The 15,873-nt window shown below is 47.5% G+C and overlaps 1 protein-coding gene across 3 annotated transcripts in view; it reads left to right on the top strand.

Moving 5' to 3' along the window:
* VWA2 (von Willebrand factor A domain containing 2) overlaps positions 1–15,873 on the top strand; it is a 52,408-nt gene that overhangs the window by 21,666 nt on the left and 14,869 nt on the right. For all 3 annotated transcript variants that reach the window (XM_064373816.1, XM_012448026.3, XM_064373817.1), the window contains exons 6-8: positions 9,500–9,694; positions 14,529–14,662; positions 15,339–15,471. In XM_064373816.1, coding sequence (XP_064229886.1) covers positions 9,500–9,694; positions 14,529–14,662; positions 15,339–15,471 — 462 coding nt within the window. The remainder of the gene's footprint in view (positions 1–9,499; positions 9,695–14,528; positions 14,663–15,338; positions 15,472–15,873) is intronic.

The raw sequence follows: 15,873 nt of genomic DNA, 5'->3' as shown, positions 1-15,873 counted from the left end.
TTGAAGGGTTTGGCCCTGCTCTGGGCTCACAGAGAGGACCGTGGGCTGCTTTCAGGAGCCCAGCTGGGCACAGAGGGTCATGCGAATTCCATTCTCAAGGCTGTCCCTCCTTATTGCATGATAATGTCCCAGGTGGAAATTTAAATGCAAGCAAAAAAATTGCTGCTGTGATGTATAGTTGTCAATTACCCAGGAGAAAGTGCTGTTGAAGGTCACGAATAGGGTTTAGAGCCTGGAGGGACAGGAAGAACACTGAGTCTTAGTCCCGTTTCTGTCCCTTGTGACCACTGCAGCTGGACAGTTCGCCACACTTCTCTGAGCCTCGTTTTTGTGGTCTAAAAAGAGTAAGTGCCCCTTTGTTTTTGAGAGTGCTTTAAAAATTGTGAATATCTGGTTATGTGCTCATACATATACACACCTAATGTGTTAGTCTGTTCTTGCATTGCTATAAAGAAAAACCTGAGGCTGAGTAAATTATGAAGAAAAGAACTTTTGTTGGCTTATCTGCAGGCTGTACAGGAAGCATAGCACCGACATCTGCTCCTAGTAAGGACCTCAGGAAGCTTCCAGTCATGGTGGAAGGCAAAGGGGGAGCAGGTGTATCACATGATGAGAGCAGGAGCAAGAGAGAGGAGGAGGGGCCACACATTTTAGAACACCCGGCTCTTATGTGAATTCACTCATCACCAAGGGGATGGTGCCAAGCCATTCATGAGGGATTTACCCCTATGATCCAGACATGTCCCACCAGGCCCCAGGTCTGGTAGGTGTGGGGCCTGGTAGGAGGGATTACAGTTCAATATGAGATTTGGAGGGGACAGACATCCAAACAGTATCACCTCCTAAATATATGTATAGTCATATGTTTACCCACATTATAAGTTGATGTGATCATCTGAATATGATGTGTGTATGCACTCATGTTTTTATACACTATATTTTGTGTATAAATATTTTATATATTATGTATACACATAAATATGCATGTGATACATAGATATATGCATATATACATATGCACATATTTACACATGTGTATATGTATACACACACATACGTAATGTTCCAAGTTCTCACAGAAAAATGACTGATTTGCCCCTTGCCACTCTGGTCTCTGGATTCACTCTGGGCTCCTGCTGCCCCTTGTACTAGCATCCACTGAAGTCCTCCAAAGTCCATGTTCACAGCCATTTATGACTGTCTCCTCCCATTGCAAAGGCCCTGGGCTCTGAGGGCCTTTTCCCAGTTGCCGGCCTCTGTAGGTCTACCAGTGCCCTCAAGAAGCCTGAGGCCCCACAATGGGTACAGGAGGGACTCTGGGAGCCCTGCAGGCCTCAAGAATGTCCTAGGAACCCTCACGGACTTTTACCAGAGACTATCTATCCCAGCCCCTTCCTCTGCCCTTGAACAGATTAAGGGGCAAGTCATCATGCAAGAAAGTACAGAAGGAAAGAGCTCATTAATATGTGTTTAAAAAATATATGAGTGCACATCTGCCTTTTCTTCTTCCCAGGAGCCTTTGTGCCCTTGGGGCCTCCAGTAATTTGTTTCTTACAGAGAATGGTCTCAGCCTTGCTCCATATCTTTGACCAAGACACACAGTGCAGGTGCTTCCTCCCAGGTTTGTGGAATCATTCTCTGCTCTTGGTATATTTAGGAATATGTGCTTTTTTTTTTTTTTGAAACAGTCTCACTCTGTTGCCCAGGCTGGAGTGCAGTGGTGCTGTCTTGACTCACTGCAACCTTCATCTCCCAGGCTCAAGCCATCCTCCTACCTCAGCCTCCCAAGTAGCTAGGACTACAGGCATGCACCACCACACTGGGCTAATTTTTCTATTTTTTGTAGAGATGGGGTTTTGCCATGTTGCCCAGGCTGGTCCTGAACTGAGCTCAAGCAATCCACCTGCCTTGCCCTCTCAAAGTGCTGGGATTACAGGTGTGAGCCACCGTGCCCAGCCAGGAATCTGCACTTTTAAAAGACTCCCCACCTTTCCCTATGACTGTTATCCACACTAACTTTTTAAAAACAGCTTTATGGAGATATATTTTATATACCATAAGGTTAACACATTAAATGTGTACAATTCAGTGGTTTTGAGTATATTTATAGAGTTAAGCAACTTTTATCATAATTAATTTTTGAACACTTTCATCACCTCACAAAAACACCTTGTAAATAGACATTTTTCCAAAGAAGATAGACAAATGGTAAATTAGTACACAAAAAAATTGTCAACATCATTAACTATTAAGGAAATGCAGATCAGAACCTCAGTGGGCTGCCATATCATAGCCACTAGGATGGCTCAAAGACTGACAAAAACAAGCGTTAATAAGGCTGTGGAAAAAGCAGAGCCCTCATCTGTTGCTTGTGGGATTGTACGGTGATGCCTGCCACGTTGGAAAAAAAGTTTGGCAGTTCCTCGAAATGTTAAACATAGACTTAGCATATGACCCTGCAGTTCCACTTCAGAAGAATTAAAAACATGTGCACACAAAAACACTTGGATGTTAATGTTCATACCTGTGTTATTTATAGCAGCTCCAAAATGAAAATAATACAAAATGTCCAACTGATATGTATAGACAAAATGTGGTATATCCAAACAATGGAATACTACTCAGCAGTAAGAATGAATGAAGTACTGATTCACTCTACAGCATGGAGGAATCTTGAAAACACTATGCTAAGTGAAAGAAGCCAGGCATGAAAGGACACATACTATATGATTCTGTTTTTTATGAAGTGTGTAGAATAGGCAAATCCATGAATATAAAAAGTAGATGAGTCATTGCCAAGGGCTGAAGGGAATGAGGAATGGCTGTTAATGGGCACAGGGCTGCTTTTTGGGGTAAAGAATATGCCTTGGTCTTGGGTAGTGGTGATGAGTGCACAGCTTTGTGAATATACTAAATATCACTGAATTGTACACTTTAAAAGTGTGAATTTTATGTTATATAAGTTGTATCAATAAGGTAGTTTTTAAAAAAAACTTTACCCATTACATGCAGTATGCATTTTCAGAAGAAAAAGGCTGGTTAAGTTTAGGGCTCAAAGTCAAAGACCATTTGGGTGACTTTGACTCAAAGAATTCAGCTCTGCTCTTGTCTGAAAAACTAATCAAATCTCAAAGAGTTGGTCCAAAAAGGACCAAGGAGCATTAGAGATCATCTAGTATGTATTCCATCTCCTTATTTTACAGAGGAGGATACTGAGGTTGAGAAGAAACAGGTGCCCTGGCCAGGATCAGCGGGTTACACTGACAATTCAGTAGGCCCCGCCCAGCTGTCCTTTCCCACCTCTCACCATGCTCCCTCTCCCACACCCTCCCCCCAGATAATTAGTCGAGGGCTTGAGAGCTCTCTAAGGGCTTGAGAGCATTATTTATGACATGAAATGCAGACACACACTAAGATTGAGGACACTGGGGGTGGAGAATGAAGACTTCTTAGGTGTCTGAACCAGGTCAGCTCTTCTGGGGCTGTGTATGGTTAGCACTTATGTATCCCAGGACAACTGTAAGTGACAACAAACAAGGAAAGGAGGTGCGGATTTTTGGCCCGAGTTGTGGGGTCGCTGAGGACACTAAAAATGAAGACAGGCTGTTATGAATCAGAACGGAGGAACATGGGCCAAATGGGAGTGATGACCTCTCCAGGGCACTTTCTTCTTTTTCTACAGTGAAGTTTTGTTTTTAAATTTTAAACTTTCATAGGTACATAGTAGGTGTATATACTTTTGGAGTACACGAGATGTTTTGATACAGGCGTGCAATGAGTAATAATCACATCACGGAGAATGGGGTATCCATCCCCTCGAGCAAGCGACAGTGGAATGTTGGAAGCTGGACTGATGAGGGCAGCTCGACCCAAACCCAAGACACTGACTTTCTAGACCAAGGCAGTCTCCCAAAAGTGTGTTTTGAGGTAGCTAAGAAACTACTCTGACAACCACATTATTGTTACTTTGCAAGAAGTTTAAAAAATATTACAGTCAAACCTTCCAGCATTGCACCCCATGATGACATAAAATCAAGATAAGACCTGGCTGGTGATTGGTTCCTGAATGCACAGAGCTCCCGGCCGCTGGCTGCCCAGGCTTGCTCATTTCGTTAATCTCACAGGAACACAACCCCGGGTTTCCTGTGACTGAATGTTTCGGACTCTCTCCATAGCTTCGTCCCCACTTTACCTTAGTACCAAATCCTTTATAGCCTTCCCAGGCCCCTTTCAAACCACATTAACCTTTTAATATGGCTTTTAGGCTAGTTAGAATTACAAAGTATTTTGTACTTTTTTTCTCAATATTATTTGGTATGTGCTTTTACAAAAAGCTACATTATTTTTCGCATTGCTCCTTTTTAATGATTATTTAATAATCCAAGTTCAGCTATCAAAATATATTTTATCATTCTCCTAAAAGGTAACATTTAGGTTAATTCCAGGATTTTTGTCTATTGCTGAAAAAAAAAAAAAAAGTTATATCTACAGTGGGTTTTCTTCCCCTCTCCTCCTTTTTTTTTTGAGATGGAGTTTCGCTCTTGTCACCCAGGCTGGAGTGCAATGGCACGATCTCGGCTCACTGCAACCTCTGCCTCCCTTGTTCAAGCGATTCTTCTGCGTCAGCCTCCCGATAACCAAAATTACAGGCCTCTACCACCACACCCAGCTAATTTTTAAAATTATTATTATTTTTAGTCGACATGAGGTTTTGCCACGTTGGCCAGGCTTGTCTTGAACTCCTGACCTCGGGTGATCCACCCTCCTCGGCCTCCCAAAATGCTGAGATTACAGGCATGAGCCCCTATGCCTGGCTTCTTAGGAACTATTTTTCAGTCTGTTTCATGACTTACTGACATCAGAATGACTTGCAGGGAGGTGAGGTGGGGAGGGAGTGCTGGTTTGAAATCTAGATTCTCGGGCCAGGTTACAGATTGTCAGGGAATAGGACCTGAAAATCTGTTTCTGAGAGATTTTTAAGAGTGCTAGAATTTGAGACTAGACTCAAAAGATAAACTTCTTTACAGTAGGCTGCTGTGGGTTCATTTTGGTAACAGCCACCCACTAGGTCCTCAGAGGTGCTGGACCCAGCATTTAATCCTCTTACAATACTATTTCTTTCCTCTTTTAACATGGAAGGATACTGGGACTCAGGTCAAGTAACTTTTCCAAGTTTATCTGCTAAGATATTGCAGAACTAATATTTGGGCCCCTTCAACTCTGGAGCTCATGTTCTTAATTACTTGGCTGCACTGATAGCAAAATGTTTTGATTCTAGTCCTCCCTCCCCCCAACAATTCATGCATGGCAATCATAACCCCCCCAAGACAGTAGTCTTGCAACCTAGTTTAGTCCAATTTGAGACAAATTAGAAAAATCCTGGTGAGACTCTGGCCTCAGAGCCTTCCTATCTGGAAGTAGACCATGAGCTCTGAATAGACTCTCAGGCAGAAATGCTCCCTGGAGGAAGTGAAGGGATTTCTTTTCACTTCTCAGAGGTCAAGCCATGAGGAATCTCACCTTACCTTGGTCTCAAGCCAGCAGACAGTGTTCTTGTGGGGAAGCCTTCACAGGGTGCTGAGGTAGAGAGGGTGACAGCATCGGTGTCACTGTGCTGAGCAAGGTGAAGGGTAAACACTGGCAGGCTTGTGCAGTGGATAGCTGGGCTCTCATGTCCCTGAAACTTACTTTCTCTGTAACCACAGGCTGATGGTCGTGAAGAGGGAGGCCCAGAACCATTAGAAAATCTGGATAGGCCAGCCATGGTGGCTCACACCTGTAATCCCAGCACTTTGGGAGGCCAAGGTGGGCGGATCACCTGAGGTCAGGCATTCGAGACCAGCCTGGCCAACGTGGTGAAACCCCATCTCTACTAAAAATACAAAAATTAACAGGGCTTCATTGCAGGTGCTTGTAATCCCAGCTACTTGGGAGGCTGAGGCAGGAGAATTGCTTAAATCCACGAGGCGGAGGTTGCAGTGAGCTGAGAATGTGCCACTGCACTCCATCCTGGGTGACAGAGTAAGACTCCGTCTGAAAAAGAAAATAAAATCTGGATAGAACCCAAGCCTTGCCCTGCAGGTGGTAGGTGGAAAGGAAAAACAGTTTAACTCTGAAGGGGCCAAGGGCAGACCCCTATGAGAAACAGAACAGAGTGTGGGAACAAGTGCTTTTTCTTTTCACTCCTGAAGCTGTGAACCTGTAGGAGGGGAGTGGTAATGATCAGGTGGGCCACAAGGGAGGGGAGTCTTTGGGGAGAGAAGGCAAGGACTGGTTGAGAACCCGAGGATCCAAGAACACAGCCAGGAGGCCACAGGGCTCACTGGCCAGTGGGTAGAGGCACAGGTTGCTTCAAGGCCATGGAAGCACCTTGGCTTTGGATGAGAAGAGAGTTTTGTGAGCATTTAGGCAGGATAATTTAGAACAGGGGTGAGCAAGCTTTTTCAGTAAAAGATTGTATAATAAATAATTTTAAGTCTTTTCAGGTCAATGGTCTCTGTGTAGACAGTACACAAATCAGTGGGTGTGGCTGTTTTCCAATAAAACTTGACGAAAATTGGCAGCAGGTCAGATTTAGCTGACCCCTGGAGAGGAAAGAGCATTGGCTTCAAAATCAGCCAGACTGGGCTTCAATGCTAGTTCTGACTCCGCTAGCCAGAGGAGAGTCAGGTGCCTTGATGAGTTTAAGAACTTGCGCTTTCGAAGTGGAGGGCCCTGGGTTCAAGTCCTGCCTTCACCACTCAGGAGCAGCATAACATTAGACCCTTCTCTGGACTCCCCATTCCAGAGAGCTATGGCGAGAATCATATGAGAATATGCTAAGCATATATAGATAAACATAGGTTGAGCACAGCGCCTGCCACATGCTAAGTGCCCAGGAGATTTTAGCAGTTATTATCAGTATTCTTTGAGTGGAGTTTTCCTCGTTTGTTAAATGTGGGTGGTATTAGTACCTTTTACCATGGTTGTAAGGATTGCATTCAGTAACAGGTGTGTGAAGTGTCTGGCACAAAGTGGAATGTCAGTGCTAATATTATCCTTTAGAAATGGGAGCCATTCTGCCCTGCCAGGAGCTCTGGAGGAACGCTCTTTTTAGACACCAGAGCTCTTTGGTGAAGGAAACAGTATTAGTGGGAATCAGAATCGGGTTGGTGGTCTTCGGTGTCTAATGTGTGATTCAGCAGGGTGTGAGAGGAGTTAGGGGGTGCCTGGCAGTCACTGACGCTGGTGTAATCTTCCTCTTCCATGATTCATCCATGTTGGTATGCTCTGTTTTTCTTTGATAAAGCCATTGCCCAAGCCAAGTTCTGCTCACTAGCTCCAGAACACAGGCTGCATTGCTCACCTGTGTCTTTGCTTGAGCCCCTTCCTGTAATCAGAATGGCCTCCTCCTCTCCTGATCAGCTGATTCACCAAGACCCCATTTATAAGCTCGTTCGCCTCTGAAGCCTGTTTCCTGACAGCTCCGCCCCACAATGAATCTGCTCCTCCGAATTCCTGTCAGTTGCATCCTTGCATTCCTATTGACTTGCCGTCTTGTAGATCCCATTTCTTCAACTAGACTGGGAGTTCTGTAGGGTGGGAACATGGTTATATTTCCTTGTATCCATTTCACTGTCTTCCATCCAGTGGATCCACAGTAAATACTCATGGGTTGAAAAAAGTAAATGAATTTTTAACTGAGCAAATGTCAATATATATATATATTATAGGCAAGACTGGTAATTCTAGGAATTGTCAGCTCTTGTTGACATTTTTTAACTTTATGGAGCACTGCAAAGAAAACTGCCTTTTAAGAGCTTAAGTTAGAAAGCAATAGAAGTGAAGAATATTCTAGGCCTCGCCCATAAATCCTTCCCAAGCACAATCATCATGCTCTTTCTCTGTCTTCCTGCTGAATGGAGAACATTTTGAGGACCAAGAGGAAGGTGGACCCACAAAATGAAAGGAGCCTGGATTCCTGAGTAGCTGCTTGGAGAGGAGCCAACCAGGAGAGATGCCTGGGAAAGAGGACTCATGTCAGACTTGCATGAGAAATACACACACACACACACACACACACACACACACACACACACACGCAGTGGGCAATGCCCATGCCTCTTGTCAGTTGGATGTTTTCACATGAGAAAGATGACCATAGATAGAGGGCTGAATTAAAGGTAGGCATTGCCTTATTTTTATTTTTTTTTTTTTTAAGACAGAGTCTCACTCTGTCATCCAGGCTCGAGTGCAGTGGCGCGATTTTGACTCACTGCAACCTCTGCCTCCTGGGTTCAAGTGATTCTCCTGCCTCAACCTCCCAAGTAGCTGGGACTACAGGCACCCGCCACCATGCCCAGCTAATTTTTGTATTTTTAGTAGAGACAGGGTTTCACCATATTGGTCAGGATGGTCTTAAACTTCTGCCCTCGTGATCTGCCCACCTCAGCCTCCCAAAGTGCTGAGATTACAGGCGTGAGCCACTGTGCCAGGCCGGCATTGCCTTAATTTATGGTGGTTAGTATAATCTGAGTATAAATGTATCCCCTATCTAGAGTCTGTGGTTAGTCACTATTTCAGAATAATGCTCCCACAGGGTTTTGTCTGAGGATACAGTTGATAACCATGGCATTTCCATCAGCCTCACAATGCTGATCATGTTTGGATGGGCTACCATCTGCTGAATGGTTTGGCTGCAACAGGGACTGACTCACAATTCAGTAACCTGAAATCCATTGTAGTGAGTCATTATGTTCTGTCCAGCTGACACTCAAAGCTGGCAGCCCTCTCTCTGATGGGATGCTTACAGGAGCCTCCTAATTTGAGATTTAGCGGAGATCCTGCTCTGGGATTCCAGGCTCAGTTAAAAGCTTCTGTAACTGAGCTGTGAGGATGAGAGACTCTCAGCAAGCCACGGCCAGTAGAGGACCATTGGCATCCCAATGAGATGGGACCCCTGTAACCTGCCCTGATCTGGAGATGGTCAGACAGCTCAGCCTTCCAGCTCCCAACCCTGAATTTGGATGTGGCTCACAAAGGCCTGGATCACAGAAAAGACTCATCACACCCTTGCCTTGAAGCCCTGCCTTTCACTCTTATGGATCCTTCCTCACACAGTTTTCCTAAGCTCAGTTATCTGCTTTCCCAACCCAAGATGTTGAGCTGTAGCAAGGAGATGATGCAGGGATGAGGAGATGGGAGGCAGGTGTTAGATAAATGACAAGAGCCGTCAGAGGAGTCATCACTCGGGGAGGAGAAAATAAACACACCCAGCATGCAAAGAATGATGTTATTACAGAATACAACAGAGACGTGCATTGTGAATCTCAAGTGTGTGGAAAAAGTAATTTCTGTTCATTGTTGTGGTTTAGATGGTAGAACTGTCACTTTCAGCCTCTGCTAGGAGAAAGCAACCTTTCGCTAGTAACAGAAGAGCCCATCGATTTCAGGCTCTCATCCCAACCTTACCTCCCCGAACCACTCACTTTTCTTCTTTTTTCTTTCTGGGTGTGCACAGAGGAGGGCGCACGGAGACAGGACTTGCTCTGAAGAACCTTCTGCACAGAGGGTTCCCTGGAGGCAGAAATGCCTCTGTGCCGCAGATCCTCATCATCATCACTGACGGGAAGTCCCAGGGGCACGTGGCACTGCCGGCCACGCAGCTGAAGGAAAAGGGTGTCACCGTGTTTGCTGTGGGGGTCAGGTTTCCCAGGTAAGAGCCTCAGTCATCCTGGGTCAGCCCTCAGGTGGTCAGCCTGGGGATTGTGACATGGCCATGGGAAGAGAGGGGACTGGAAGAGCCGTCCGGGTCCTTCCCTGGATCTGTCTTTTCCTTACTTTGCCATTTTGGCTCCAGTGCACACACAGGAAGCTCCAATCTTGGGGAGCCTAAGCATTTGCACTGACTTTGGTTTTGTTCGAACACTTGGTTGCAAGTGCCAGAAACTCTGCTGAAATTTATTTGGGCAAAAATGGAGATTCATAGAATCATCTCATTTCACTGGGTGGGATGGGGGTCCCTCGGGGTGGGCATGAGCCAGGGACTTGAGTGCCATCAAGATTCTTCCACATATCTCTGCTATTCTCTGCCTGTTGCTTCCTCTCTTACCTTGACTTTCTCAGGAAACTGGAACTGGAGCAGTGGATGGTGCCCAGCTCACATCTCCAGAGCTCCACCCTAGAGAGAAAAGACTCCTTCCCCCAGTTTAACAATCCAAGGAAAGATTCTCATCAGCCTGAGGTAGAGCCTACTCTTGGGGCCAGGGGAGTGGGAGTCTGGCTGCTCCCCCTTTACCCCGTTTGTCTAGCTGCTGGGTAAATAGGGTTTCCTAGAAGAGAGAGGGGTACAGATCCTTAATGCTCTTAAACCTGAAAATGGATGTGACTTATGTTGTGGGCCAATAGTTATTGTGGGTGTTACATGAAATGACTCTGGTCTGGGCACTGTGCCTGCACACAGAAATCTCTATTAATTTTATTACATTATTTAATTTCTCAGTTAATAAATCCAGGGTTGTCTTTCTCATGTTGGGCATTATTCTAGGTTCTTGGAATACAGAGACAAAAACACAAAGTCCCTGCCCTCATGGAGTTTCCATTCTAGAAAAGGAACTAGATAATAAGTGTATGAATAAATACATAATATCATTTCAGATGGAAGCAAAATGCAAAAGGGAAAAATAAAGTAGGGTAAGAGGCCAAAGAATGATAGAGAATAGAGAGGAAAGCTATTTAGATTGGGAGGTCAGTCAAGGCTTCTTTGAGAAGTTGATTTTTGAGCAGAAACTTGAGTAAAGTGAACAATAAGCCTTCCAAATATCAGGGGAAGGCAGGGCAAGGCAGGCAGGTGGATGGTAAGAGTGCAAAGGCCCTGGGGCAGCAGCTAGGCTGCTATGTTATAGGAAGGAACAGCCAGACGGCCAGGGAGGGGCTGAAGCCCAGCAAGCAAGTGGCAGAAACACAAGAAGTAAGGGTGGGAGAGGTGGGAGTCAGCCACAGAGACTTGTGGGCATGGAAAAGATGCTGGAGTTTATTGTGAGTAGGATGACAGCCTTTGGAGGGTTTTAAGCAGGGGAATGATGTCTTCAGAGAATCACATTGGCTGCCGTATAGAGAATAGCCCGACAGGATAGGGGTGGGAGAGGAAATAATAAGGGGAGAGGGGAAACTGATTAGGAGGCTTTTGGCATGGCTCACATAAGAGATCATGGTGGCTCCTAGAGGGAAGCAGCTGCAGCCCTCAACTTAGGATGCAGTGGTTTGTTGTTACTGTTTTTGAGGCACAGTCTCGCTTTGTTACCCAGGCTGGAGTGCATTGGTGTGATCTTGATCTTGGCTCACTGCAGTCTCCACCTCCTGGGTTCAAGTGATTCTCATGCTTCAGCCTTCTGAGTAGCTAGGATTGTAGGTGCACACCACCATACCTGGCTAATTTATTACTGTTTTTTTAAGTATAGATGGGGTTTCACCGTGTTGGCCAGGCTGGTCTCGAACTCCTGGCCTCAAGCGATCCACCCACCTCAGCCTCCCAGAGTGCTGGGATTATAGGCATGAGCCACCACACCTGGTGTGGCTTAGGATATGTTTTGAAGGCAGAGCAATGAGTGGCTGCTGCCGAATTGGAGGTGGATGTATGAAAGAAGAATTGAGGATTTTGACTTGAGCCCCAGAGTGAATAGTGGTGCCATCTCCTGACATGGAAAGATAACAAAGCGGGAAGAGCCAGGGACACCGAGTTCTGTTTCGGACGGAGGAAGTTTGAGGTGTGTGTCGGACAGCTTAGTGGGGAGCCGAGCAGACAGTTGGGTGTGAGAATCTGGAATATGGAAGAGGGGACAGGCATGGAGATTGAAATTTGAAGCGGTTTTTAGAGCTGATATAAGGTCACCTAAGTAGTGGGGACAGGGAGAGAAGATGACCAATGGCCAGTAAGTGCAGGTCAGAGAGAGGAAGAAGGTACAGTGATGGAGAATGAAGAGCGGCCAGTAAGGTGAGGACATCCAGGATTGTGCCACGTCCTGGAAATGGTGATGACATCATCGTCGTCATCGCTGTGATCAGCAGCAAGTTGGTGTTTAACACAGCTTGCCTTATCCTTCAATGGCTTATTTTGTCTTCTCAAATATAGGCAATATCAAGTCCTTGAGAGAGGAGAGAGGGACTTTGCCTCATGGCCTGCTGCCCACCCTTTCCCACACTGTGCCAGACACAGTGCCTTCAGCATAACCATTGCCAAATGTGTGTCCATGAGGGTGGAACCTGCCACGTGGTGGGAATCCCTGTCTCCTTCCCCTCCCTCCCTCCCTTCTTTCCTTCCTCCCCTCCCCTCTCCTCCTTCCCCTTCCCCTTCCTCTCCTTCTTCCCTTCCCTTCCTTCCCTTCCCTTCCCTCTTCCTTCTTAGCCAGGCGTGGTGGTGGTCACCTGTAATCCCAGCTACTCAGGAGGCTGAGGCAGGAGAGTCACTTGAACCCAGGAAGCAGAGATTACAGTGAGCCAGGATTGTGCCACTGCAGTCCAGTCTGGGTGATAGAAGGTGACTCCATCTCATAAAATAAAAATAATTAGGGGAGGAATCAAATAAACACAATGTAAGTTCAAATGATCATGATTTGATTCAGCAGACATAACATGACTGTCTCGTCGCTGTCCAATTTCTCAATGCTTCCTCTCAGTGTCTGCACTAGTCCCCTCTGCACCAGTGTTTAATGCTTAGGGAGCTGCATTGCCCACCCATTGCCCTTTGAGCAGCCCTGGTCTAGAGACATGAGAAGCCATTCCTTGGGAGGGGGATGGCCTGAGCTGAGGGCCCTGTAGGGCTCCCAGGACCACCTGACCACCCCTCCCCACTCCCACTGAGGGGCTGAGTCACTGTTAGCCACTGGTTCTCAAAGTGTGCTCCCTGGACCACAGTGTCTTCATCACTTGGGAGCCTGCTGGAAAGGCACACCCTGGGGTCCGACACCACTGAATCAGAAACTCCGAGGAGGCAGAGAGTCTCCATCTGAGTTCATCCTGCCTTCTGTGACTCTGATGCCCACCAGAGTTTGAGGGTCACTGCCAAGGGTAGCATGAAACTCTACAAGCAATAAAACAAAAGACTGAGACTGGTTAAGTCTCTTGCCCACTTTTTTTTGTTTTGAGACAAGGTCTCACTTTGTCACCCAGACTGGGATGCAGTGGCACGATCACAGCTCACTGCAGCCCTGACCTCCTGGGCTCAAGTGATCCTCCCGCCTCAGCCACCCAAGTAGCTGGGACGACAGTTGTGTGCCACAGCACCCAGCTCATCTTTAATTTTTTTTTTTTTTTTTTTTTTTTTTTTTGTAGAGATAGGGTTTCACTGTGTTACCCAGGCTGGTCTCAAACTCCTAAGCTCAAGCGATTATCCTGCCTCAGCCTCCCAAAGTACTGGGATTACAGGCGTGAGCCGCTGCAGCAAGTCTCCTTCCCCGTTTTGAGCCCCTTTTCTGACAGTTCTCAGCTCTGGCTCAGCATCTGAATTACCTGGCAGCTTGTAAGAAAGTCTGTTGAGGGGGTGGAGGGCTCTGGGGCTGGCAGCACCGCCTACAGGTCGTGGCTGTGCAAAGCCCGTCCTGTGCACATGTGCCCTCGGGGCTCAGTCCTAGGTCCTGGGAGGAGAGTCTGTTCTATGTGCATTCAGAGGAGAATGGGAAGTTTTACATACCTGAATTTTAGAGATGAATAGGGTTTTTGCCCTATTGTTAAACCTTGGTCCCCCCCCCGATCGCTTTTCAAGGTCAGGATTCTTCTAGATGCATTATTGACTGTGTATCCTCTTCTTATTTATTTATTTTTTGAGACAGTCTTGCTCTGACTTTATTTATTTTTTGAGACAGTCGCCCAGGCTGAAGTGCAGTGGCATGATCTCGGCTCACTGCAACCTCCATCTCCCAGGTTCAAGCGATTCTCTTATCCTAGCCTTCTGATTAGCTGGGATCACAGGCACACACCACCACTCCCAGCTAATTTTAATACTTTTAGTAGAGATGGGGTTTCTCCATGTTGGCCAGGCTGGTCTTGAACTCCTGACCGTAAGTGATCCGCCCGCCTCGGCCTCCCAAAGTGCTGGGATTACAGGCATGAGCCACCGTGCCTGACTTGACTGCGTGTCTTCTTAAAATGAGGTGTCTCAACATCACTTAACCCTTTCTTCACCTCCTAGGGTCACCATCTGCACATCATTTTCCTGCTGGTGCAAACAGTGCTGCCCTCTGTCTATCAAGGGTGCTGGCTGCTTCCTCTAGATGGCCTCATGTTGCTGGCCTTCGAGTTCTTCTGTCTACTGTTTATCATTCTTCACTGTTTTTATCTGTTTCCAGCTATGCTTACTTGTGCTTTGCTTGCTCACCTAGAACCACATTCTTTGATTTTCTTTCTGGTTAACTGTTTTCCTCACCAGCTATGGGTCTGATGAAACCAGACACTAAATCTGTGCTGCCATCCACAAGGAGCCCACGGCCTAGGAGATGAGCGGGCGGGAAGAGGGTGGGTGCAGGGCCACAAGCTGTCACAACCCCTTGGCACAGGTGGGAGGAGCTTCACACGCTGGCCAGCGAGCCAAGAGAGCAGCACGTGCTGTTGGCTGAACAGGTGGAGGACGCCAGCAATGGCCTCTTCAGCACCCTCAGTAGCTCTGCCATCTGCACCAGTGCCATGCCAGGTAAGACCTTCCAACCTGGAGGGAGTAGAAGGGCCATGTGGGGTCAGAGAGGGTTCCCCGAGGCAAGAAGTTGGGACTCAGGAGCCTCCCAGGGAGGGAGAGCAGGCGAGAGAAACGGACCAGCGGCCTCCACCCTGGGCGCACTGCTATCTCCCTTTTCTCCCTGGGAAAGCCCTGTGGGTTTCCCAGCTGGGAGCCCTGAGCTTATCTTTGTGGAGGTAGAGGGGCGTGGGGCTTGAGATCCACATTTAGTAAGTTTCCTGTCCCCTGCTCGGGAGATAGAGCCAAGTCTCCTCCCCCTGCCTTGCTCTGCACAGAGGGACACAAGGAGGCTTTGTGCTTGGTGCGAGATCCCTGCTTTCTAGTCGTCCTTGTCAGAGTCCACCCAGGAACCAGAGTGAGGATGTTATGTGGGATGTACATGTGTGTGCATTATGTAAAAGCTGTGTGCGGTGGGGACCAGCAGAGGAGATGCTCAGACACGGGATGACCTGCTGAGCAGGCAGAGCAGGGACCCTCAACCGGAGGTGTGCTATGACCTGAGAAAGCAGAAGGTGGCCAGGTCGGGGGTGTGGTGGAGCCTCCCAAGAGTGGGAGCAGCTGCTGGGAGTGTGCGTGGCAAGGAGAGGCGGAACCCTGTCTCCTCCATTGGTGTGGGTGTGTGTTGTGAACACAGACTGCAGGGTCGAGGCTCACCCCTGTGAGCACAGGACGTTGGAGACGGTCCGGGAGTTCGCTGGCAACGTCCCGTGCTGGAGAGGATCGCGGCGGACCCGGGCAGTGCTGGCTGCACTCTGTCCCTTCTACAGGTTTGTCTGCAAGGTCTGGGCTTGGCCTGGGTAGAGATGGAGGCCCCCGACCCTGAGCACTCACAAGCTGCGGGAGGATAGCACTTTGGGGCCCTGCCGTGGTGGTCATGACAGGGATCGAAGGGGAGACCTGGGAGGGAGCCAGGGACATGGTGTGGGAGAACAGGGAGAGGCACAGTTACTCACTGGGTACCTTAACACGCAGCCCAGGCACCCAGGGCGAGCGCCAGTGGCAAGGTCACAGGCATTCTGCAAGACTGGTGAGTGAGCCAAGAGCTGCCCTGCAGGGCGGTGGTCTGCACTTGTGATATTGATTTAGTAATTTGGTTCCTCTGACACCAGTTTCCACGTTAGAGGGGCTGAGTGAGGCAAGAGGATCGAGATCCTCAATGAATTCCAGTC

This window comes from Aotus nancymaae, unplaced genomic scaffold, assembly GCF_030222135.1.
Source record: "Aotus nancymaae isolate 86718 unplaced genomic scaffold, 86718_ANA_hifiasm-v0.15.2.pri h1tg000010l, whole genome shotgun sequence".
NCBI lineage: Eukaryota > Metazoa > Chordata > Mammalia > Primates > Aotidae > Aotus > Aotus nancymaae.
Note: the sequence above shows the minus strand (reverse complement) of the source record. Positions and strands in the feature narration are given on the sequence as shown.